At 43.0% G+C, this 26,794-nt stretch overlaps 1 protein-coding gene across 1 annotated transcript; it reads left to right on the top strand.

The window, feature by feature from the left end:
- Window positions 1–1,809: 1,809 nt before the first annotated feature.
- Window positions 1,810–25,461, top strand: Utp14a (UTP14A small subunit processome component). The gene is made up of 15 exons (XM_075957598.1): window positions 1,810–1,910; window positions 3,094–3,169; window positions 4,268–4,338; window positions 5,298–5,362; window positions 9,914–10,056; window positions 10,290–10,445; window positions 16,577–16,696; window positions 16,795–16,889; window positions 17,443–17,566; window positions 17,652–17,729; window positions 18,556–18,934; window positions 20,295–20,689; window positions 21,404–21,597; window positions 21,711–21,810; window positions 25,060–25,461. Exons 1-15 carry the CDS (start codon window positions 1,885–1,887, stop codon window positions 25,327–25,329), a joined length of 2,292 nt encoding a protein of 763 aa, XP_075813713.1. The 5' UTR covers window positions 1,810–1,884; the 3' UTR covers window positions 25,330–25,461.
- The last annotated feature ends 1,333 nt before the right edge of the window (window positions 25,462–26,794 follow it).

Raw genomic sequence — 26,794 nt, 5'->3', positions numbered from 1 at the left:
GGAGACACAATTGAGAGAATCCGGAATTAAAAGTGACGGTGTTGGGGGAATAACCACGGAAAGGTGAGTCTAAGGTGACTCTCAAACGTCTGACTTGATTGGATAGCTTATTGACCAGTTATAGAGATGAAGATTATAAGAGAATTCTGTGGGAAAGGTAGAAGTCAACGGTCATTTCTATTGTGGTTGTGGAAACAAAGAAGTCAACCAGATATTGGTCTATAGTTTAAGAAAGACATCTTTCTTAGAAGTGTAGACTTTGAAGTTTACATATTAGTTTTAAATACAATATACCCCAGGAAGGACATCTGGAACAAACAAAGAAGACTGAGAGTAGAATTTTCGGGAATATCATCATTTAGGGGGAAAGTATATTAGATGTATCCAGAAGAGAAAATTGAAGCTGGACACAGAGCTAAGATACCGGGAGAGAATAGGCAGGGAACTCTGGGATGGAGTTTTAACAACATTAAAATTGTGTTAATAAAGCCCACTGGGAAATAGGATCTATGACGCCATAGAATATATCTGTTTTACTCACCAATATATCAACAGCTCCTAAAAGTCTGGCACAGAGTCAATTATTTTTTTAGAAAATGATAAATGAATAATGAAAAACAAAAAGAACTACGAAATCCCGAATCAAATTCTGGGAAGACAAAGACCAAGAATTGTTATTTTACTAAAGAGTTAGAGTGCCACTGATCATAAGACACTTGGGTGGAACAGTTGACGAAAACAAAATGGAAATGACCTAAAAGAAATAGCAAGAATGTTTTCAGGCAAGAAGTCTCAGACTGGTAGCAATGGAGCTCAATGAACAAAAGTGATGACCTCAAGCCTGACAACCTAAATTTAATCCCTGAAGTCAAATGGTGGAAGGACAACAAATTGTCCTCTGGTTTCCATATGTGTACAGTGTCATGAGCACACACACACAAATGCACTCACATACATAAATAGATAAGTTTATAAAAAAAAGAATTGTTGTGCCTGATGCGATGCCACAAACATATAATTCCAACCTTTGGGACGCTGAGGCAGGATCACCAATTTTTATAGCTAGCCTGAATTTTTATACAGCCTGTCTCAAACAAGAAAAAAAAAGTTCTTCAAGAGGTGAGAAACTGTGACTAGGACCTTGTGCCTAGTACCTGTGAGTCAAGCCCTCTGCCAGTGAGCTACAACCGGGATGAAATAACATTGTGTATGTGTGAAGGACTCTCACCATGTAGCCCCGGATGAAATGTAAGATATATTCCTGCCTCTGCCTTTCCAGGGCTAGGAATAAATTAATAACTCTTTTTTGAATGACATTTTGTTGCATAGGAAGAAGGAACAGTGGGCTGCAATCACAGGTACATAGACTCAAAAGTGATTTCCCTTAAGATGGGAGGAAACTTGCTATATTCGTGTGCCCTCCATCCTTCTGGCTCAATGTGAACCACTATGCGGGAGTACAACAGAGTCTGAGGCTGGCCAGCGATGAGTTTTGTGAGACACAGTTCAGCTGGGCACGGACCTGGAGGCTTTGGGGTTTTTTTAGCTTTCAGCGGAGCTCAGACACCCTCGACCTCACCTCACTCATCTGGGACAACAAGAAAATCAAGGGTCTGAGAATCGCCACCGCTAATTTGGAGAGCTCCGAAAAGAACGGAGACTGCAAAGTCCCGCCCGCCGTCCTTGCCGCCTGCAGCCAGGCAACCGGGCGTTGTGCCAGCCAATCCTAAAGGGACTCAAATTCTTCACCAGCCTCTCCCTGGGCGGAAATGACGCGTCTAGTCGTGCCTGATTGGCGGAAGCAATAATTGCTTTGCGGCAGGCTAGTAACTTGCTCTCTTTTTGGCTTCCGCCCTTGTTCCATGTGAGAGACAGGCTACGGCGATGCACGCGACCAAAGCTGCGAAGGGGTAAGAAGTAAAAGGGAGATCCCGGGTCTGAGGGCTGAGTTTCCTGGAGTTAGGGGGAGAAACGCCACCTTCTAACACTCAGTAGTTATCCGTCTCTCAAGATCCTGCCAGTAGTTAATGTATCTGCTATTAGTCCTTTAAAGCCCCTTAATTTAAGTTGATTTTGCGCCTCTGTTTTTCGGCTCTTTAAGTGCGACGCTGTTAGACCTAATGGTCGATCAGATCTATCTCTTGACAAAGTTAATATTACTGGTTTCCCTTTATTTGTCACGTGCCCATTTTCTGTCTGTGCCACGCGCGATCTGCGCAGGCAGTGCCAAATTGTGTGAGAGTCGTCCACAATATTACCTCTCCTGTGGTATTTCACGTGTTCCCCCTCAGCGTTATAAAATCTAAATGTAGTCCATTTGGTAATGTTTGCCTAGTAAATACCGAGATACTCTGTTAAGTAATAGTAGACTCTTTCTAAATACCAATCTCCTTAGTTAAACACCCATACTCGTTTGGTTTCAATTATTCGCCTATCTCCCCAGTTCTGGGTACAAAAGATCAAGATTACATTTTGAATGCACTTATTAAGGCATCGGACTGATAGAAGATGCATAGAATCGCTAATAGAATCTTTAAAAGGTTAATTAGGAAACTGCCTTTACCTCAAAGACCAGCAGTAGCATCGGTGGGAAACGCAGCGTCAATCACTAATGAGTTTTGTTCATTCTTTTTCTTGCGAATTTGAATGGTGTCAGTTACTGTTACCTTGGAGGTGTTGCCTTACTTCGGTCTAAATGTAAAGTCTTGACAAATTGCCGAAGGTGCTCTTACTGTTGCGCTTTTGCACCTCTTCTCGGGCTACTCAGAACTGAAAAAAAAAACGGAATGAATTGGTTTAGAACAGCGGTTCTCAACCTTCCCAACGCCGCGACTGTTTAATTCAATTCCTCATGTTGTGCTGACCCCCAACCATAGCATTATTTTCGTTGCTACTTCATAATTCTAACTTTCCCACAGTTATGAATCGTAATTATCTGTGTTTTCCGATGGTCTTTAGCAACTCCTTTAAAAGGATCATGCGACAACCTCCGGTGGATCGCGACTCACCGGTTGAGAACCGCCGGTGGAGACGCTGTTTTAAAAGAAGGGTTATTTCGCATGCTAATATTTCTATGTTGCCTTTTTAAAACAGCCTTCTGGCTTTGAGCCAGCAGGAAGAACTAGTGGATTTGCCAACCAACTACCCCTTGAGCGCCAGTGAAGATGAGGTGGGTGACCAGCGTTGAACTGATTCAAAATCAGGGCGAACAAAGCATTCCTGGAGCGGAAAGGATTGGAGATGTATATGGGGGGGGGGTACCTAGAACTCCAGCATCTGCTGACCGAATTGTACGCCTAATTCCTTGACAAAATCCTTAAGTCGTTTCCCCTCCTTCTGTGTAAAACAGTACCGATATTAATGATAAGGAAAGGTCAGGGGTCATGGTAGTCATCCTAGAACTCAGGAGCCTGAGGCAGGAGGATCTGAAATTTGAGACCCTTCTCTGCTGCTAACCGAGAGCTTGTCTTCATCTGTTTGTAAGGGATTCTATGAAGCTCAGTGGCACACACCTTTAACCCAGCACTTGGGAGTCAGAGGCAGTGAATCTATATTATTTCGCAGCCAGCCTGGGGTACATAGTAAGTTCCAATCCGGACAAGGCTACGTAATGAGACCCTGTCTCAGAAGGGGGTGGGGTAGTTTCTCCTGATTAAAAAGCCACTTTGAGTACTGTGCTTATGACTTTAACTGTTGGTCGGTGTTTCTGTATGGAAAAAAAACACTTTTATGCAGAAACAGTATTTTAAGCTGATTTCTTTTCTTTCGGAGGAGGGTTCGAGACAGGGTTTCTCTGCAGACAATAATTAAATTATCAGCAGATTCATTTGCAGTCACTAAGCTGACCAAAAAACACAGGGTGGGGGAAGGTAGTCTCCAGACAAGGTTTCTCTGTAACCACCCAGACTGGCCTCAAACTCACATGGATCCACCAGTGCTGGGTTTAAAGGCATGAGTCACCACTGCCTGGTTTAAGATGTTATCTTCAAATCAGTTAGGACATTCCAAGTTACTAAGGATCTACAGTCTTTTTTTTTTTTTTTTTGGGTCAGGGATGGATTGAAGGATCTACATTCCTTATATAGTGTTTGGATTTTGAAACAGTTCCCTAATTCCAAATCCAGCTTGGATTAGAGTGGTCATATAATATCTCATCTGAATCCCCTGTTCTCTGCCAACCAGAACCCAAATTTGCATGTGCACTTATTTCCAAGTTGTCTTTCCCCTCCTCGCGTTGTCCTAATAGAGTTTCCTCCTCTGAGTCTAGGGGGATGGTGATGGAGAAAGAAAACATCAAAAACTTCTGGAAGCGATCGGTTCCCTTAGTGGAAAAAATAGGTAATATCTCTGTCAGTTTGGACAGCTTATAATTACGTCCGTCTGTCTGTCTGTCTTCCATCTTTCCTTCCTTCCTTTGTGTGGGGATATACATATGCCACTTAGCACAAGTAGAGGTCATAGGACAGCTTGTAAAAGTTGGTTCTTTCCTTCCATATGGGGGATTCAGGGATCAAACTCAGTTTGGTTTGGCAGCAATGGCCTTTATCTCTTGAGCCATCTTGCTCGCCCTACTAAGATTTATTGAGTATCTCATGTAATGATCCTAGTGCCTGTGTATAGCATATAGTAAAAAACTATGATTATTAGCTATTTTCTTTATTGCTGTCAATGTATTAGAACTCGTACAGTTTTAGTTAATTCACACCAATAGTCTTTTGAAGCATTGAATACATATTAACCACATTAAAGTTAAAATTAAAATTTTAACTCCATGGTGAACCATTTATAAGGGCAGGACCTGGATTCAAATTTATGTGTGCTTAAATCTTTTTCATTGTACTACATTGTATTTTTTTTTTTTTTTTTTTTTTTGGTTTTTCGAGACAGGGTTTCTCTGGTTTTGGAGCCTGTCCTGGAACTAGCTCTTGTAGACCAGGCTGGTCTCAAACTCACAGAGATCCGCCTGCCTCTGCCTCCCGAGTGCTGGGATTAAAGGCGTGCGCCACCACCTCCCAGCTACATTGTATTTTTAAGGGCTGGGGCTATATAAAGAATATGAGATGCGGATTAGACTAAGTCTAAAGTTAGAAACAGTTTGGTTGTACTGACAAAAGTGGACCATAAAACCACAACTGCCTTTGAAGAAAGAAACATTGTGCTTAAAGATGTAACTCAGTGGTAGAGCTGGTATGAAACCCTAGACTTCAGCATCTTAGAAACAAAACAATAAAGGGAAGTGTTTTGCGCTCCCCATGCAAATGTTTCCATTTCTAGTGTATCTTTTTTCCTAATTTCAGGTGGAAATCGGCTGAGAGATCTGAGGCTAGTCTGAAAGTGTCTGAGTTTAATGTTAGTTCTGAAGGTAAGGGGTTGTTATTTTGTTCATTTTTTTTGTTTCTTTCTTTCTTTTTTTTTTTTGAGACAAGGTTTCTCTGTGTAACAGCCTTGGCTGTCCTGGAACTCACTCTGTAGACCAGGCTGACCTCAAACTCCATCTGCCTCTGCCTCCAGAGTGCTAGAATTAAAGGTGTGTGCCACCACTGCACAGCTCCTGAAGATAAGTTTTAAAAGGTATTTATGCATGAAATCATAAATATTTACCTGTGAGGATGCATTAAGGGTAGTCAAATAAAGAATGCTGAATATCTCCTATGGACCTCAATAGGATGCTTAATCCATTAAAGCGACTTGAGTGATGGTTCCGTGTATCTCTTACTACCTTAGCTGTCGTGTTTGTATAGCTTTTATATGTATATATTTTTATACATTTTTATTGATGTTTATTAAGCTCTATATTTTTTCTGCTCCCCTCCCTGCCTCTCCCCTCCCCCCTAAATCCTTCCCCAAGATCCCCATTCTCCTAATTTACTCAGGAGGTCTTATCTTTTTCTACTTTCTACATTCCATGTAGGTTAGATCTATGTAAGTCTCTCTTAGGCTCCACATTGTTGTCTAAGTTCTCTGGGATTATGGTTTGTAGGCTGGTTTCTTTGCTTTATGTTTAAAAACCACCTATGAGTGAGTACATGTAATAACTGTCTTTCTGTGTCTGGGTTACCTCACTCAAAATAATGTTTTCTAGCTCCATCCATTTTCCTGCAAAATTCAAGATGTTGTTATTTTTTTCTGCTGTATAGTACTCCATTGTGTAAATGTACCACATTTTCCTTATCCATTCTTCAGTCGAGGGGCATTTAGGTTGTTTCCAGGTTCTGGCTATGACAAACAAAGCTGCTATGAACATAGTTGAGCACATGTCCTTGTGGCACAATTGAGCATCCTTTGGATATATACCCAAAAGTAGTATTACTGGGTCTTGAGGAAGGTTGTTTCCTAATTTTCTGAGAAATCGCCACACTGACATCCAAAGGGGTTGTACCAGCTTGCATTCCCACCAGCAATGCCGGGGTGTTCCCCTTACCCCACAACCTCTCCAGCATAAGTTGTCATCAGTGTTTTTGATCTTGACCATTCTTTCAGGTGTAATATGGAATCTCAGAGTTATTTTGAATTGTGTTTCTCTGATGACTAAGGATGTTGAACATTTCCGTAAGTGTCTTTCAGCCATTTTAGATTCCTCTGTTTAGAGTTCTCTGTTTAGGTCTGTACTCCATTTTTTTTATTGGATTATGTGGGTTGTTGCTGTCCAATTTCTTGAGTTCTTTGTATATTTTGGAGATCAGACCTCTGTCTGATTTGGGGTTAGTGAATATCTTTTCCCATTCTGTAGGCTGTCATTTTGTCTTGTTGACCATGTCTTGCTTTACAGAAGCTTTTCAGTTTCAGGAGGTCCCGTTTATTAATTGTTTCTCTCAGTGTCTGTGCTGCTGAAGTTATATTTAGGAAGTGGGTCCCTGTGCCAGTGCATTCAAATGTACTTCCCACTTTCCTATAAGGTTTAGTGTGGCTGGCTTTATGTTGAGGTCTTCGATCCATTTGGACTTGAGTTTTGTGCGTGGTGATAGATATGGGTCTATTTTCACTCTTCTGCATGTTGCTATCCAGTTATGCCAGCACCACTTGTTAAATATGCTTTCTTTTTTCCATTTGATATTTTTTTGCTTCTTTATCAAAGATCAGGTGTTCGAAGATGTATGGATTGATATGCAGGTCTTCTATTCAGTTCTATTGGTCCTCCTGTCTCTTCTTATACCAATACCAGGCTGTTTTCAGTACTGTAGCTCTGTTGTAGAGTTTGAAGTCAGGGATTGTGATGCCTCCAAGTTCTTTTGTTATACAGGATTGTTTTTTGCTTTCCCATATGGAGTTGAGTACCGTTCTTTCGAGGTCTTTGAAGAATTTTGCCGGGATTTTGATGGGCAGTGTTTGTATAGCTTTTTAATGTTCACAATTGCCTTTTTTCTTATCTCTCTTTCCTTTTTGGTTTTTCAAGACAGGGTTTCTTTGTGTAACCTTGGCTGTGCTAGAATTCTCTGTGTAGATCAGGCCGGCCTCGAACTCACAGAGATCCATCTGTCCCTGCCTCCCAAGTACTGGGATTAAAGGCATGCACCACCACCACCCAGCTCACAATTGCCTTTGTATTTCAGTTCTCGCATGATGCTTTGAGTTAGGACAGACAGATAGATATTCAGCTTTATTGGAGCCTTATTAGAGTTGTTTGATGTTGGTAAACCAAAGAGTTTCTATTGTCGTGACTAACAGAATATGGGTGAGGCGTTATTTATAGGAGCTAGCATGACCCCAAAGCAGGTGTATTACCGAAAGCCCACTGCAACACTGATGAAAACTCAAGAATGCTGCACCCCTTGACTTCTTTAAGGAATTGACCAAGAAAATCTCTGTAGCTGGCTGCTCATATCTCTTCCCCCCAACAGTTGTTAGCTACTTCTATAAAGCTGTGTCTTGGGGGTGGACTTGGATAATCTGCAATTTTCAGTGTTCCCAGACATGTGACACTTGTTTTCCTCATGAGCCTTCCCCCTCCCTCGTGGGATGGTTTCAATTTGGAAGCAACTGCCGTATAACAAGCCACCCCTTACTCTCTCTTTCATGGTGTTCCCTTAGGCTTGAAGTGGGGTACAGATAGCCATTTCGGACTAAGCATTGTGCCACAGCAAGTCTCTGGGGTGATTGAGTCTCTGGTCAACCACTGCAACAGGAAGTTTCCTTCCATGACCAGTTAAGGCTGACAGTGGCCGTGATCTCTTAGCACTTTATTTTTTTTATTTCTGACTTCCTGAACATCAGCATCTTTGCTGTGTTTCCCTACAAAGCAGCATGTCACAGGGCAAAGGGATCAAGACAGACTCCTAGGCCTCCTTAGCAGAAAGGAAATGGCAGACCCTTACCTGACTGACCTAGGTAGAGGTGGCAGACATTTTTCAACCCCATTGCTTTTCCGTTATTGATTTCCTAATCAATAACTAAATGTTGAGTCTTGGAAGCTTAGTAGTATCTAAGATATACTATACCCTGCCCCCTCAAGAGCCCCTTCTTATCCCCTGAGTTGGGGGAAGAGAGGAAAAGGACAATATCATGACTGTTAGAAATGCATGATCTACCAGGTATGGTGGCATATACCTTTTATTCTCAGCACTAAGGAGGCAGAAGCAGGTGTATCTGTGAGTTCAAGTCCAGCCTGGTCTATATAGCAAGTTGCAGGCCAGCTAGGGTGATATTCTGAGGCCCTGTTTGCCCCCACCAAAAAAACCAAGTAGGTCTAGTAAGTGGCATAGTTACTGTGTCTAGATACCATTTTTTTAACCTTTTCTGAACTTTGGCAGATTCAATGAGTTTGTGCTTTTAGTAATCACCACTGGAACCTCAGAGCACTTAGCAGTGTACTACCGGTAAGCTAGCTGAATTGATTCAATGGGTTTCTATTGAGCTTCTGCAGTGTATCCACCAAAGCAGCTAAATCAATAGCAGGTGACTAGTCTAGATACTAAGTCAACAATGAAGAATAAGGGGTGATCAGATGGGCTCTACAGTCTAGGAATGATGGAAGAACTAAAACAGGCTGATGCAGCAGTGGCCCGTGTCTTTAATCTCAGTACTTGAAAGATGCAAGAAGAGCAAAGAGCAGGAATTCAAGGCCAAGCTTGGCTACACAGTTCAAGGCCACCCTGGTCTACAAGAGATCCTATCTTAAAAACAAGACAAAATCTAAGTGGTGTAGTATAATGACTTAAAGGAATACTTCAGATTGATTGGCCATGAAAGGTCCTTAAAGAGGCAAGGTTGAAGGGAAAGGAAAGTCAACCATACAAAGGTGGGAGAAAACATTCTTGTCAAAGGAACAGCTTAGGAACACTTAAAGAAAAACTCAGGAAAAGGACTAATATCACTTGAGTATAGTAGAATGTTGTGAGTTAGAGTTAACTGCAAATGAAGACCGAATCCTATCAGGACTTGTCCTTTGGGTTTATGAGATTCTAGGTATAATTAAGCAGGCTTGAATCACTTTCAGCAGGATTATGACATATTGAGATACATAATTTTAAAAACTGACTGGCTGCTGTGGGACGAATTAATTGCAGTGAGACAAGAGTAGAAGTAAAAAGACAAGGAGAAGCTGCGCAGTGGTGGCACACATCTTTAATCCAGGAGACAGAGACAGGAGGATCTGTGAGTTTGAGGCCAGCCTGGTCTGCAGAGCAAGTTCCAGTGCAGCCAGGGCTGTTACACAGAGAAACCCTGTGTGTGTGGGAGGGGGGGAGAATAACTGGCTTTTTAAATAACTTTTTCTCCTTCCACCCCCTAACATATTTGGAAATGTACAAGATTAGTGGTGTTACTATGCCTAAAGGATAAAGGACTGAAATAAGGATAATTTATATTTATACATTTTTGAGACTCAACATATTCTATTCAGACCACTTCCTACATTATATTGAGATTTTTTTTTGTTTCACCTCCAAAACTGATGAGAAAGTTGACCTTTTCACAGGCTCTGGAGAAAAATTAGCCCTATCAGATCTCCTTGAGCCTGTTAAGCCTTCCTCCTCATTGACTGCTGTAAAAAAGCAACTGAGTAGAGTCAAGTCAAAGAAGACTCTGGACTTGCCCCTTAACAAAGGAGAGGTTGAACGGGTAAGTTACATGGAAAGCATCCCCTTATAAAGGGAAGAACTTGAACTGAGAAGGGGAGGGAAAGTAGGGGTGGCTGAACTCTTCAGAAGTGAGCAAGAGGTCATTTCAGGGCTTCTGGTTGTTGGGGTGGGGACGACAAAGAAAGAAACATTACCTTCTGGTTTCTTGGTATTCCTTTGAGCTTGATGTGGGATCTCATGGCCCTTTCCTTTTCTGTACTTTGCCTGGTTTAGATCCACAGAGAAGTGGCATTCAGTAAGACTTCACAGATCCTCTCCAAATGGGATTCTGTTGTTCAGAAGAACCGGGAAGCAGAGCAGCTGGTTTTCCCCCTGGAGAAGGAGCCAGCTTCCTTTGCTCCCATTGAACAAGTGTTTCTTGACTGGAAGGTGAGGGCAGCAAAACAAAAACAAACCCTTCAACAAGTTTGAAGGAATTTAACCCTGAATGTCAGCTTTTGTCGTTTTCGTTCGGTGGTCAGAAAAGAGAGGAGACAGTGTATCTTAGCTGTCAGTCAGGAAATAGCCAAGCCACACGGTAGCTCTGTTAAAACATCTGATCACAAAGATTGGGACATGGTGATACATACTTGTAATCCCAGCATTTGGGAGGTGGGAGCAGAATAATCAGGAGTTTGAGGCCAACTTGAGCTAGCTACATGAGACCCTGTCTCAAAAACAATTAATTTAAAAAAGTGTGTGTGTGTCTGCCAAGATGAAAGGAACATACTATGTTTTCTTTTATATAATTTATTTCTGTTTTATATTCATTGGTGTTGTGCCTGCATGTGTGTCTGTGTGATGGTGTCAGAGCTCCTGGAACTTGATAGGTGGGAGCTGCCATGTGGGTGCTGGGATTTGAACCAGGTCCTCTGGAAGAGCAGCCAGTGCTCTTAAACACTGAGCCATCTCTCCAACCCATGTTTTCTTTTTTTTCATATTTTCTTTCTTATCCCCCAGTTCTATTTTGTTGTAATGCTACCACCCAAAACTTATATTACCATTTAATGACAAGAACTTCAGTGAGTAACTCATGAAGGGAGGGAGGAATACTTTAAAGCCGTGTTTCCCAAACACTGACCCCTGTCACTATGTGAGTTGGGTGGGTTTTAATGTACCAACTCTTCTTCGTTATTAGGTATTCTTCCCATTTTAGGGGTTTTAGCCTGTAGCAAATGATACAGTTTTGGTAGAATGGCAGTTACACTCTTGGCCGAATTGGTCCCTAGAGTCTCTTTTTTTACTATATGAACAACCCCTTCAGAGCAGCCAGCCTACTTTTCTAGTATACCAATGGTATGGAGTCTCTACTAGAATGTTCTGTCTTAAAGAAAAATAGTCAAAGAAAACAGTACCTACACCATAGATAGATGTAGATGGATGGATGGATAGGTAGATAGATAGATAGATAGATAGATAGATAGATAGATAGATAGATAGATAGATAGATAGATAGATCGATCGATCTAACTACAAAGGTGTTACATTTCTCTGTGCTTTCTAAAAAACCAGAAATGATAGTGTCTATGTCAGGAAGTTAAGCTAATTAAAACTGCATTGCTTGTCACCATGACTAAACAAAAAAAAAAAAGTTCTGTTTTCTGATAGTATTTTTGAAGTCACTACCATTCTCTTTCTAGGATTCTTCCTTTTCTACATGAAAAAGAGATCAGGTATAAAGTGTGGCTGCAGAATGAAGGGAGACTTTAGAAAAAAATTGAAGAGGTAATAACAATTTACAGGGTTTCAAAAAAAGTATGAAAGCTACATAGTGATGTCTCACGCTGCCCCACCTGCCTTCCATGCCTGCCCCCAAATAACCAGTTTTATTTTTATTGTTGATTTAGAGTTTTCTTTCTTTTTTTTTCCTTTTTTTTTTTGTTGTTGTTTTGTTTTTGTTTTTCGAGACAGGGTTTCAGGGTTTCTCTGTAGCTTTGGCTCCTGTCCTGGAACTAGCTCTTGTAGACTAGGCTGGCCTCAAACTCACCGAGATCCACCTGCCTCTGCCTCCCGAATGCTGGGATTAAAGGCGTGCGCCACCACAGCCCAGCTAGAGTTTTATTTCTATATTCATGAATTTTACCCTTTTTTTTTGGTGGAGAAAGTAGTTTCCACACTATTTATGTGCCTTGCTTTTTCTAAATGATAATGTAATTTGGGAGTTAGCAGGAGAGTACCATGTCAGTGAAGGAGACCACACTAAGAATGGCCCAGCCTCTTCCTCAGTGAGTGGGGCCCAGATGGTATAGTTTGAGAATACTGTGCCATTTATTCTGAGGCTTATTCCTGAGAAACTATGCTAGTATGGCACGGAACGTGAAAGGAAAGAGTTTGGCTAGCAGCTTCCAGTTCTTTCCTTGCAACTTAAAGAGTTCGAAGTACCAGAGACAGTAACAGAACTGCATCTCTGGAGGTGAACAATCAAAAATGCCTGCGCTCTAGTTTGGGTTTCACCTTCCTAAAATTGCACTTAACTCTAGCTGAAGAGTTAAGGGGGGGGGTTGTAAACTGCACCATTCTCTATAAAGGATATAAAGTAACCTTTACCCCCATCTCTTTTTCCTTTTCGTGAGCACCGGCATTTTCCAAAGTGTTCACAATGTATCCTAGCTGTTACCTTTTGCTTTGAGGCACAATGTATCCTAGCTGTTACGTTTTGCTTTGAGGCACAATGTATCCTAGCTGTTATGTCTTGCTTAGGCTGGCCTTGACTCCTCTTGCTCAACCCTCTCAGTCCTGGAATGGCGCCTAGTTCCTACACCCGGATTTTAAAGGCTATGCCCAAAGAGCAAGTTCACCTGTTGTACCTAATCTGAACCATAAGCAGATTTTCTAAAAAGTGAAGTGGCAGGTCGCGTATCGTAGCCTTTGCCTGTAATCCTGGCACTCGGGACGCCGGCGGAGGACTGAGGCCTTGAGACCACATCTCAGGAAAGGGATGTGCCTAAGTGAAGTGGTACACGCCTACAATTCCCACGCTTAGAAGCCTAAGACTGAAGGATTTTCAGTTCAAGGCAAATTCAAGGGAAGGAGGACTGGGCATGATGTCACAGGCTTGTAATCCTAGCTGTTTGGGAGCCTGAGGTAGAGGTTTGAAAGGTTGAGTCAACCAGGACACTTTAGCAACATTCTGTCTCCAGCTGAAAACTTTTTAAAGTTGGGAATAGAAAAAAAATGGCAAAGTTCAATTGTGTTTTAAGCTTTTACACAATGAAGCAAACCTACAAGGAACGTGCTTTGGGAAGATCTGGTTTCCGCTGCTGTTGCTGCTGTCTCCTCTTCCTGTCCTACTGCTGCCTGTCTCAAAGTACAGTAATAACGAGCCTCCAAGTTGCCTTGTCCTAAGCCCTCCTCGGCTTCAGCCTGTCTGGCAACAGCATGGACAACCGCGTTCTTAGACGCTCTCCCAGCCTTGGCTTCCGCTCTGTACTTTGACTGCTTGGTTTCTCCAGCTTTTCCTGGGCCTTTTGGGTCTTACTCTGTCAATTCTGTGAGTTGGCTGTCACTCTCAATCTCTCCCAAAGTCTAGTCTCACAGCCTGTAGGTGGGGCATGTCCACATCTCCATGTGAACTGTGCCACCAGACATCACACTTCTAGATTCCCAAGCCTTAATCGCCACCTTTATTCAGTTCACAGCCTAACTCCCCATTTGGGTCACCTGGGTTGAAAACCTGGCTCCTCTGATCCCTACCCATTTCCTTAGCTGTCCCCTCCCTAGCACGCGTGGTAGGCTGATCTTATCAAATCTGTTATGGCTTCGGGTGCTTGTTCTCTCTTATTTTTAGATTTTGCTGCCCTGGTCAGGATCCTCACACTCACCATGCTTTCCATTCTGAACCACAAAATCATTTGGCACTCTCCTACTTAAAAATCCATCATGGGCCAGGGAGAGGGCTCAGCCTTACGAATGCTAAGTGCCACACCTGACAACTTGAGTCCTAGCTCCAGAGCCCACGTGGTGGAAAAAATTAACTGACTCCCAAAATTTGCCCTGTGCCCCATGGCATGAGCACTTACACCCACACACATGTGCACGCACACACAGTCATTGTAAGAATTCAAATCTAAGGCACTCCACTTAAGCAAAATAAAAATGCCTCGTGTTTTAGCTAGCTGAGCAGTGCATTGTTCCCTTACATACCACTTACTTCCCGGTACCTGTGTTTTTATGCCCATCTGTCTGAACTTTTCCCACTCTTGAAAGATTGTGCTTAAGCCTCCATACCTAAATCTAAGAGTTATTTCCTTCCCTCTCTAACCCACCCACCTCCTAAATCAGGATTAACAAACCCTTTCTGTGTGCTTACCGTTATAACATTTAACCCATTAATGGGACATTGTTAGTAGCATGTGTATCATATCTTTGCTCTGAGCTCTATGAAGACAGGATCTATCTTAATTAATTGCATAGTCCTAGCACCCCTCACAAGTGCCTGGAATGTAGCTGAAATCAATAAATGTTGGCAAATTGAATTGAATTTGAAGGGCGATTACAACATTGTAATATAAATCACTTTGTAGCCTGTGATTGATCACTTCTGCAGATACTAAAAATGGAAGAACATGCACCTTTACCATTCAGTAGAATAGGTTTATGGCTAAATCAATAGCACCGTGTAACATGTGATGATGTGTATTTATGCGTTTGCTCAGATATTTGTAAGTTTACTACTGACCATGATGCATGTGGCTACTGAAGAAAAACACGCATAATATGTGAGGTTTGGAACTGGCTGTTGCCAAAGGCTGTCTTTGGGCTGTGTCCGGATGGACTATGGCCTGATTGGCCTGATGATTTTAGTCATCCTCACAATGTCAGTCAAGTAGCAAATGGGATATTTGATTGACGTGTGAAATAACTGGTGCACAGTTTATTTCATAGTTACCACCTGTCATTGAAAAGTCACTGGAAACTAAGGAGCTGGAGCCAAAGTTAGAAAATGAGCAGAGTTAAATTTGAATTACAAGAAGGCTAGATAAATATTTGATAGGGAACACATACCCTGCCGCAAGATAAATTACTAGGCAAAATCTACTTAAGAATGACTGTTCTTGTCTATTTGGTAATGAATAAAAAGATGAGAGCCAGGCATAGTAGCACATACCTGGCAGCACTTGGAAGGCTAAGGCAGAAAGATTGAAGTTTGAGGCTAGCCAGACCATGATGTATAGCAAGATCCTATATCATAAAATCAAAAATGAGGGCTTTAGAAGTATACATACACAGGCCCCAGATTCAATCCTCAGCACTACCCAAATAAATAAGTTAAGTTCTAGGGGACTGGTCATGTGGCTTAGTGGTTAAGAGCTCTGACTACCCTTCCAAAAGTCCTGTGTTCTATTCCCAGCAACTAAATGGTGGCTCACAACCATCTGTAATGACATCTGGTGCCCTCTTCTAGCATGCAGGCATAAATCTTTTTTTTTAAAAAAAAAAAGTTCTGTCAAATACAACTATCCCATTCCCCCAAGCTTCCCCCATCCTCCCCTTCTCACTTTTCTCTCACCATTTCCCTTTACCCCCATCCCACCCCACCCCCAAGTTCCCAATTTTTGCCCGGCAATCTTGTCTACTTCCCTAATGATGTGCTATAACCATAAGCTAAATAAATTGATTTTTTTCCTCAAAAAAAAGTTCTGGGTTGATTTTCCAGTTAATATCATCAATGGCAAATAATGCTTAAGATCTAACCTCTCCTTCCCTGTAGAGTTATGATAAGACCCTGAGATTCCCAACTATAAGGTAATTAATTGGTGTTTGCTTCAAATATATATATATAATTTTTTTTTACTTTTGTTTTGTTTTATTTGAGTCAGAAGCTTGCTATGTCACCCAGCCTGGCCTTGAACTTGCAGCTGTCAGCCTGCCTTTGTCTCACAAGTGTAAGGATTATAGACATGCATGCACCACCATCATTTTGACAGTTTTGGACTTTTAAAATTAACGTGACAATTTAGTAATGCTCTCTTTCTAGCATTTAACATAAGACTATCATGCTTAGATCCTTAAGAAAATTGATAACAGAAAATGATCCCCCAAGTAATATTATAAAGTCCCTGAGTTCCCTTGTGGAAGTTGCCTTAATAATAATTTTTTAGAAAATTCAAGCTGAAGCCAGGCAGTGGTGGCACACACCTTTAATCTCAGCACTCAGGAGGCATAGGTAGGCAAATCTCTGTGGGTTCACGGCCAGCCTGGTCTACAGAACAAGTTCCAGGACAGAGCTACCCAGAGAGACCCTGTCTCAAAAACAAATCAAGCTGAGTGGAATAGTACCATCCTGTAATCATAGTACTAGAGAAGCTAAAAGAGGAAGACACCATCACTTCTGGGGCAACCTGGGCTATAGTGAGTTTCAAGCTAGCCAGAGCTAGATAGTAAGATCTTGTCTAAAGGAGGGAGGGAGGGAGGGAAAAGAAAACAAATTTTTAAACTTCAAAATAAAATAAAGCATTGTCTATTCCTCTGAACAGCTTGATTAGAACCTAAGGTTTGGCATGTTTTGTTACCTCCTTAAGGCAAGAACCCCTCTGGAACAGGAAGTTTTTAACCTCCTGCATAAGAACAAACAGCCAGTGACAGACCCTTTACTGACTCCTGTAGAAAAAGCCTCCCTCAGAGCCATGAGCCTGGAAGAGGTAAGTGTTGTAGACCATTTCACATACCCAGGCAAGCCATGGTTCTCCCAGCATTTGACTTCAAGTCCAGGAGTTACTGTAAATGTCATTCATTGTAGGCTAAGATTCGCCGAGCAGAGCTTCAGAGGGCCCGAGCTCTGCAGTCCTACTATGAAGCCAGGGCTCGAAGGATGAAGAAAATCAAAAGTAAAAAGTAAGGAAGCTGTGAACCTCATATCAGCAAGTGGTGTCGTTAATCGTGAACCCTTTGGAGAAAACTTTTAACATGATGTTTAAGGTCATGTAAAAGAACTCCCAAGTAGGAATGACATCACCTTTTCCTAGAGTAACCTCATGTGGTTGTGTCACTTCAGGAATGCCCCCTCCTCTGCCTTTAGCATTTATACTTGACATTGACAAGAAAAGGACTGTTTGGTTACTCTCTCTCCTTCCAAAAGACCATGGATTGGTTCTGCAGAGTGAGCTCTGAATTTCCAGAGCGTGGAATCCAGTAGAAATTTTTTTGCTTTTCTGCCTCTCTGGAATGTGTTCTGTTCCTTCTTTGAACTATAGGAACAGAAGAGTCTGCTCTGCAGAAGTTCGAAGGGTTGGAGAGTCCTGGCCATTGTCTCAGGTTCCGTATTGACTGTGGTAGTCGTTCTAGCACCTGCATTAGGAAACCCCTTGGATCCCATGGGCACTTTTGCATGTGGCATTCTGTGTTTCAGCGAAGTCTCAGCTCCCATACCTCCTCTCTTACCCTGTAGATACCACAAAATTGTGAAGAAAGGAAAGGCCAAAAAAGCCATAAAAGACTTTGAGCAGCTGAGGAAAGTCGATCCAAATGCTGCACTGGAAGAACTGGAAAAAATTGAGAAAGCCAGAATGATGGTGAGATTGCCTCTTGCTTTTGACACCTTTGCTAACAACTATCCGTGAAAGGCATTAAAGATCTCATTTTGTCCTTCCTTTCTAGGAGCGAATGAGCCTTAAGCATCAGAACAGTGGCAAATGGGCCAAGTCAAAGGCAATTATGGCAAAGTATGACCTGGAGGTAAGAGACAGACCAGACAAAAGGAGATGGAATTGGAGGAAAAAAGGAAATCAGTACACAAGAATGGCCGCAGAAATAGAATTGGGGGGAAAGTCACAAGGATTAATGAAAAACCAGGAATATAGAAAGACATCAGAAAAAAGGTTAAGGCAGAGAGAAAATGACCAGGACAAAGGTGGAAAAAGATGAAAGAAAAAAATAACATCAAGGCAAACCTAGCAAAAGGAAGAAACTTCTTATACTTTTATCATTGTATTTCACCTGTTGCTTCCTTAAGAATAATTTGTCTTTCTATTTTATTCTATGGCGACTGTTTATTTTATGTGTACTGTTTAAACAGTAAATGCTAGTAAGAAATGCTAAGTGGGTAGGGCAGTGGTGGCCCACACCTTTAATCCTAGCACTCACAGGAAGGTAGAGGCAGGTGGATCTCTGTGAGTTCGAGGCCAGCCTGGTCTACAAGAGCTAGTTCCAGGACAGGCCCCAAAGCTACAGAGAAACCCTGTCTCGAGAAGCCAGAGAGAAAGAAAGAAAGAAAGAAAGAAAGAAAGAAAGAAAGAAAGAAAGGGAAAGGAAAGGGAGAAAAGAAATGCCAAGTGAAATGGGAAAACTGAGTTTGTGGCTTTAATGGTAGAGTACTTACTCAGCATGGTGAAAGCTTGGGTTCCAGCCCAGCATTCTGAAGAAAAAAAATAAAGGCAGCAGCTTGAGTTTATTGTTGTTACACATATAACAAACCCAGCACTAGCAAGGCAAGAGTAGAGGGGAAAGGCATTGCTATGGTCACTAACGACAAAGCTCCCGTGCTGGGAACTCCTTCCTCTAGGCCCGCCAAGCTATGCAAGAACAGTTGGCTAAGAACAAGGAACTGACGCAGAAGCTCCAAGTTGTTTCAGAGAGTGAAGAAGAGGGAGGCGCTGAAGAGGAAGAAGCCCTAGTTCCTGATGCAGTGAATGAAGCACAGATGAATGCTGATGGACCCAATCCATGGATGCTCAGGACTTGCAATCGTGATGCACAAGAGGATGAGGTCCAGGCTGGCTCGAATGAACTGCCTGAGCCTGTGGCCCATGAGTTTTCTGAAAACGAGGGAAATGAAAAACCAGAGGCAGAGGAAGATGTTTTGATGAAAGAATTTGAGGAAAGGAGATCCCTTAGGAAAAGATCTAAGCTCAACCAGGATGCTAAGCCAGTGGGTGGCCAAGGTGAGCTGTGATGGGGTGGAAGGGACAATTTCGTGTTGCTGTGTCTGGACTGAGAGAAGAAAGGAATGTCCACCCGCACACGCTCTGTGGTGATTAACATCTAGGGACTTTCAAAAGGCTATGTGCTAAGCTAGCCTTGAAAAGGTGTTGCTTAGCATTGCTGGTACCTACAGACTTGCAATCAAGTAAGATGGTAAGTGTCAGAATCCATACATACTTTTAGACAAGAGGTAGACTTGGAGAAATTGTTAAACTGCTCCTAATGTCTGGAGTCCAATTTTTTATTTTTGGGTTTTTATGTCTTGCTTACATAAAGTGAGAAAATGGCATTTCTGGCACTTCATAATGCTAGATATTATGTGTCTGTATTTGAGTGACACTTCCCCAGAATGAATAGTTCTGCAGGCTATATGGTAAATTTATTTATTGTAGTGCTGGGAATGGGTTTCTTATTTTTTTTTGTCTGTTTGTTTTTCAAGATGCTTCTCTGTGACGCCCTGGCTGTCCTGAAACTCAATTTGTAGATCAGGCTGGCCTTGAACTCAGAAATCTGCACGCCTTTGCCTCCTAAGTGCTGGGATCAAAAGCATGTGCCACCACTGCCCAGCTCTCCTCAGTTCCATGATGAGATTTTCTTTTTTTTCTTTTTTCTTTTTTTTTTTGATTTTTCGAGACAGGGTTTCTCTGTAGCTTTTGGTTCCTGTCCTGGAACTAGCTCTTGTAGACCAGGCTGGCCTTGAACTCACAGAGATCCGCCTGCCTCTGCCTCCCGAGTGCTGGGATTAAAGGCGTGCGCCACCACCGCCCGGCCATGATGAGATTTTCTATAAATAATATTCTTGCCCCAGAGGCTGCTTGAATTTTTTTCTTAAATACAATTTCATATATCCCATGCTGGCCTTAAACTTACTACGGGCTCAAGGATGACCTTGAACTTCTGACGCTCTTGCCTCTGCCTATGGAGTGCTAGGACTACAAATGTGTGCCGCAGTGACTAGTTTTATACAGTGCTAGAAACTGAACCTGGAGCCTCATGCTTATTAGGCAATTTTTCTACCAACTGAGCCACACCCCTAACCTATGACAGTATTTAAAAGCAATGCCAGGCTTTGGGTTTGAGCTCCAGAACCACACTTTAAAAACAACTAAAAAGAATTCTGAGTGATCTTTCCAAGTAGAGTTGACTGTGCAGGGAAGTTAAACCCCAGTCCCAGACATTAGCAGTCACCTGGGAAATAGGACCCTGTTTGTCCTTATTAAAGTGTATTTCATGCTTCTTGGCACTCAGTAGTTGCTTGGCAAATACTCCTCAACTGGGAAACTTCCAAACTTCTGACAGCTTTATTTTTTTTCCCTCCAGATTCTGCAACCAAGGAGGTATTATCTGAACTGAAGGCACTGTCTCAGAAACTCAGTAAGGACAATCGTCTGTCCAAGAAGCCAAAAGAGAGTCCAGCAAAGACAGTTCTCCTGGTCCAGGAAGAGGAACCTGCCCCAGAGGAAGAGGAGCCTCTGTTGCTGCAGAGGCCAGAGAGAGTACAAACTCTGGAGGAACTAGAAGAGCTAGGTAAAGAGGACTGTCTTCCTAATAAGGAGCTCCCTGGAGCTGCAGTAGAAGGGGAGCAGGTAAGGAGGAAACCACAAGAAGAATTGAAGGGGAAGAAGAAGGAGCAAATGATCAGTCTACAGAAACTCCTGACTACAAGAACTCCTTCTGTGACATCAGTGGCTGTTCCCACAACAGTAGAGGAGCAGGTGAGTAGAGCCAGGGTCTTGGGCTTTTAGGGGCCAGAGCTGGAACAGAACGAGTCCTTCTTACACACAGCACAGTCTATGAAAGTTGGTATTGCTGGGAAGACGTTTCAGGAGTTAAGAATTCCAGATTACCATGGTGCCAGGTAGGCCCCAAGTGTCAGTTTAACAGATGCAGATATATGCACACAGCTGAGCCACACAAGCAGCCTAAATTCTGGGCCACTAAAGCTCTCTGTGGTGACTGTCGACCAAGTCTCAATGGAGGAGGTAGTCACTGAAAACTCTGGCTAGATCTCAGGCACGAGAACTCAAAGTTCAGTTCTGAGTTACTGCCAAAGTTCCCCACACTTCCGACCACCAGTGGTTTGCCCTCAGCCCCAACCCCAAATTTAAGTAATTAAAACTAGCAAGACCTATCTGCTTTTCCTGGGATATAAAGCTGCTGGAGCTCACATTCCGGCCACACTTGGAGATTCTGTTTTGACCCTTGCCATCTTTTCTCCCACCCTAAAACTTCCTTATTAAAGGGTTTAAATTGTGTCACCCTAGAGAGAAAGAAATTGGAGCATGATTGCCTGATTGGTTCCTATTGCGAATCGATCATTCTTTCAGCACTTCCCCCTAGGGGGCGCTAAGATGTCACAACCCAGGATTCGGTCTCGTCGTGAAGAACTTGCAAGACAAGTTTCAGTTCTTGCTCTTATTTCTTCCCAGGAAGATGAAGTGGAGAGAGACCAAAAGCAAATGATAAAGGAAGCTTTTGCCGGAGATGATGTCATCAAGGAGTTCCTAAAAGAGAAGAGGGAAACTATCCAGGCCAATAAGCCAAAGGACTTGGACCTGACCTTGCCTGGCTGGGGAGAGTGGGGCGGGATGGACCTGAAGCCCAGCGCCAAAAAAAGACGCCGGTAAGCGGAGGGAAAAGCCTGTCAAAAGAGCACGGTTTCCCCAGCCCACCCTGAAGCGTGTTCCCCGCACTTTTGACTAAATCCTGAATACTCCTTTGACTATGGCTTTCCAGGTTTCTTATTAAAGCTCCTGAAGGTCCACCGAGAAAAGACAGGAATTTGCCCAATGTGATTATCAATGAGAAACGCAACATCCACGCTGCGGCTCACCAGGTGAGGTTCCAAGCACTCTCTTGGTGACTGATCTCCACTACCTGCTTCTCTTGCTTGAGAGAACTCTTTTAGTAACTGGTGGGGAGAGAGATCATGATGTTTTCATTTAGGGTTTCTAGACTTTTGCATTTTTTTGAGACACCTTACCCCAGTCTGGCCTTGAACTCCAATTGCTCCATGCTGGACACGACCCACACCTCTAATCACTAACCTCAGCACCTGTTAAAGCCTGTGCCACCATACCTGGTGTGATGGTGACCAACAGATCAAATTTGTCTATTCCACTGACTGGTTGGGAGAGCAGTAAAGCCAGACAGGCTGTGCTGTTCTGGCTACTGGCAAGGTTTAGGCTGAAAGAGATTCTTTGCAAGCAGTAACTGAGCCACCAAGTCGCAGTGAAACTTGTACCCTGGATCATTCTGCTCTAAATGAGGTTTGCTAAACTAAAAATTTACCATTCCGCTCTACGCTTGGATTTGTAGTCAAGGTAACACTTGGAGACCAGAATGTTTGAGTCATGTGTCAAGAAAAGTGGCGATGAACCATTCATTATCTGTCCACAAAAGTGAAGAAATTTTCAGCTGAATCATACGCTAATAAGCAAGGGATGAGCTGTATGAGGTGGCATCCGCCCTTAACCCCAGCAAAGGCAGGTGTATCTCTGATCTACAGAGCAAGTTCTAGGGTAGTCAGAGCTACAGAGTGAGACCCTGTCTCAAAAAATACTAATAATAGTAATAATGAGCAAGGGGTGTTTACAGTTTAGGAAACTAGAGCATAGCCATTGTCCTCTAGAATATGTCAGGCAATACTGAGTGCTGTTGCACATAAAGTAGAAAAGTTAGAAAATGGACAGAAGGTCCAGAGAGAAATTGGGCTTCTCTCAAGGTGAGTATGTGACCCCCCCCCAAAAAAAAACTGTCATTGAACTGCATAATCTGCATGTTCCCTTTAGTCCTGTGGTCTGCCTCTCATTTGAAATGAGTTGTGCTTGCCCTTCTAAAGAGAAAAGAACTATGTAATGTGTACAGCACAGAGAGGAGAGCTGGGGATGTGGCTCAGTTGTTAGACTGCTTGCCTAGCATGCACAAGGCTGTGGGTTCTGTTACTAGCATTGTAACATTGGAGCTAGACAGAAAGCATACCTTTAATCTCTAATCTTAGCACTCTGGAGGTGGAGACAGGAAGATCAAAAGTTCAAGGTCGTCCTTAGCTACCCAGTGAATTGGTGAGCAGCCTGGGATACGAGGCCCTCTCTCAAAACTCAAGCAATAACAGTTTAGTCATTCTGTGTGATCTCAGTTTCTAAGCCAATCACTGCAGAAACTGTTGCCAATATAATTCCAGCTGAAACTATAATAACTAAACAACTGGATATAGAAGGAGAGGGAAGAAACACCCTGATAGGACCGGTGAGGTGGTTCACTGGGTAAAAGCATTTGTTGCCAAGCCTGACAACCTGATTCTAATTTACAGAGGCCCACATTGTAAGAGGAGAAGGCTCCAATGGGCCAAAATTACAGATGACAGCTAAGAGTGTGCTTCTCAGAAAGGCTGGCCTTTCCTTCCCATGTTTATTTACTATCGTCACAGCAAATTATGAAATGATTTTCCAGGAATCTTTCTTGACTTTTGCTTTGCCTTTTTTTTTTTTAGACAGGATCTCATGTATAGCTTAGTCTGACTTTGAATTCACTATGTTCCTGAGCGTGGCCTTGAATATCTGTTCTTCCTGCCACCTCCTCCCAAGTGCTTGAATTGTAGATATATGCCACCACATCTAGTTTATGTGATCCCTGGGGATTGGATCTAGGACTTTGTGTGTGCTGTACGAACACAACCAACTGTCTCTTCTTTTTAACTAGTTCAGGGGTTCTCTCTCTTCCTACTGCTATGACCCTTTAATATAGTTCCTCATGTTGTGGTGCCCCCAACCATAATTTTCGTGGCAAGTTCATAACTATCATTTGCTACTGTTATGAAAATATCTGATATGAGAAAACCTACAAGAGGGTCATTTGACCCTGAAAGGGGTTGCGACCCAGAGGTTGAAAACCACTGAATCAGCTAGACACCATAGGAGCAATAGAACGAAGTGTGTCAAAACAGGAGAGGACTCCTGAAACTGACTTTATGTTTTCATACCCTTAGTAGCATGCACAGATAGAAGAACATTAACCCAAACGAGACATTTCCGTAGCCGAAAGGCAAAGGAAGCCTTTTCTTTCAGTACTGACATTGGGAAAGCGATTACAAACCTGATGCTAGCACTCTGGAGTGGAGAAGAGCACAGGGCAAGGACCAGGAACCCAAGGGTTCTGTTCTTGCATTTGCTTATTTTACTTGGGAAAATCACTTCCCCATCTAGACATATGATGACGCCAAGGGAGATGGCTGGTGCTATCAAGTAGGGCCAACCAGCTCTACATCCTCTGCCTTAAGAAAATGAAGCTGAGGCCCGGCGGTGGTGGCGCACGCCTTTAATCCCAGCACTCGGGAGGCAGAGGCAGGCGGATCTCTGTGAGTTCGAGACCAGCCTGGTCTACAGAGCTAGTTCCGGGACAGGCTCCAAAGCCACAGAGAAACTCTGTCTCGAAAAACCAAAAAAAAAAAAAAAAAATGAAGCTGAGCTCAAGAACCTGGAGGCATTCAGGCTTCAGAGGCGTATCTTTGGTTCCCTTAAAACATCAATCATAAAGAGGAAAGGAAGGTAGATCTCTGTGAAGTTCAGGACAGCCTGGTCTACATAGCAAGTTTCAGGCCAGTCAGGGCTACATTAGTGAGACTCTGTTATGAAAAAAACAAGGGGGGGAGAGAATAGAGAGCAGGAGGAGAATAGAAGGGTCAGAATCCATGAGGATGTACAAATACTCCTGGGCTCCTTGAAGTGACAGTGTTGTATAAGTACGCACTGGTTAGCAGCCTTGGAATTACTGTAGCCGGGCAGGAGTGGTTTTCTGGGTTTTCAGTCCTAAAACCATTGGCCAAGCCTGAGAGTGTGGGTACCAAATAACTTCAAACAGATTATCAGTCCTAAGATTATACTGGGGTGCTTTGGCCTCTCAAGCTTACCTCCCTTGTGATTGTCACATAGAACTGAACTATGGACTGGGCTGACCTTGAACCTGTGATCCTCCTGTCTCAGCCTTGCAAATGCTGAGATTACAAGCATGAGCCATTATGCCTTCTCTAGGCTCCCTTTAAACAACTGCACCTTAGGCCTCACGCCAAATCCCTCTTCCCTTCCAGGTGCGAGTGCTCCCGTATCCATTCACCCACCATCAGCAATTTGAAAGGACCATCCAGAATCCTATAGGATCCACGTGGAACACGCAGAGAGCTTTCCAAAAGCTGACTGCTCCCAAGGTTGTCACCAAAGCAGGCCATATTATCAAGCCCATAAAAGCAGAGGATGTGGGTTACCAATCTTCCCCAAGGTCTGACCTGTCTGTCATGCAGAGCAATCCAAAACGACGCTCCAAACATCAGAAACAGCTGAAAAAGAGCTCAATAGATTGAATTGCCAGAGGAGTGTCCTGACCATTCCTCTACTTGTCCTATGCTGCAAAATGAATTCCAAAACTGGCTTAATTAATACACTGTGTGTAGTTAAGCCATATCTTAGAAATAAAGGCATTTTTACCTTTATAACTCGACTCTGTCTGTATTATCTCCCTGTTGAATTAGACACTTTGGATGCCCCGCCTTTGTACTTCTCTACTTAGCACCTTGTAAGGGGAATTTCACCTTCTTTCCTTACCAAGACTTGTAGCTGGTCATGAAAATGAAGGAAACTTATCCACATCGCTGGTTTCATACATATCACCCATTAATCATGATCCACTGTGAATACCAATTTATAACGAGGGATTGATAAAGCACTGTGGTTTAACCTCTGGATCTAGAAGCAGCATGTACAAGCCACAGCTGAATCCTGCCCTTGGCTGGTCATGGAACCAAGCTGAAGTGGGGCCTAACCCCAGGAGTTGAAACTTAATCTTTTTGCATCTGCGAGCTTCCCTGCTCATTCAGGTTGCTGTGTAGAGTATCAGTTTTGGGAGATGTGGCAGGGAGTTTTGATTCTTCCAAGAAATAAACATTCTATCCTGCAGGAAGCTCTTTAAGCATTAAGGTAACAACTCAGAATAGCTTCTGGAACTCCCTGCAGCTGACCAGATTTCACTCAGCCCCCTTCCTGCCAGCCTAAGTAATAAAAGTTAGGAGTCCCTCTCAGATGGAAAGAGCCAAGCTGCCATTTCCAGACTCTTAAATAGATCTTGAAGAGGTCTAGAGCAACTGAGGCACCCAGAAAGGACACTCTCCAGCCTGCAGGCTGTGCAGTGTGCTTCAGGTTCCCATGCCAGGGTGGACTCGGACAATGCAGCTGGATCATTTCCCTCCTACAAGTGACCCCCGACCCATAATCCTGTAAGTACCCCCAGTAAAACTTACTGGTTCTCACCAAGTTGAACTTTAGTGGTATCCCCTTTGGTCTGTCATGGGCTCCCTATCTGGGGTGAGTAGATATGTGTTGAGTCTCCCCAGGAAAAGTTTGTCAGACAACACGAGTGTGCCAGCCTACATATCTAGAAGGCCCAGGTTTGATTCTCCCAGTAACCCCTGAAAGTGGGGTCACGGAGGTGTTCTAGAGCTGTAGTGCAATCCCTGACACTCCAGAGGTGGAAGATCAGAATCATTTTTGCATGCCTGCATACCAAGACAGTGAAGTTTTAGCCTCACGTTAGAGGCACACACGCAATTTCAGAATAAACATGTTTCCTTTCTAACTCACCCAGCCAGTCCCTCACCATTGATTCAAGCAGTATTTAGCCATATGGTAGTTAACATTGATTGACTTTTGCCTCATTTTGTATCACAGTACCTGGAAAGCTGGAAGTGTAGTGGTAGAGCAAGTGCTTAGCATGACAAAGGTTCTGGACCACACTCCCATGGAGGCTCATCCCTCATAACCTTATAATAAGTT

Source organism: Microtus pennsylvanicus, chromosome X, assembly GCF_037038515.1.
Source record: "Microtus pennsylvanicus isolate mMicPen1 chromosome X, mMicPen1.hap1, whole genome shotgun sequence".
Lineage (NCBI taxonomy): Eukaryota > Metazoa > Chordata > Mammalia > Rodentia > Cricetidae > Microtus > Microtus pennsylvanicus.
The sequence above is the reverse complement of the archived record's forward strand: the minus strand, read 5'-3'. Positions and strand labels throughout refer to the sequence as shown.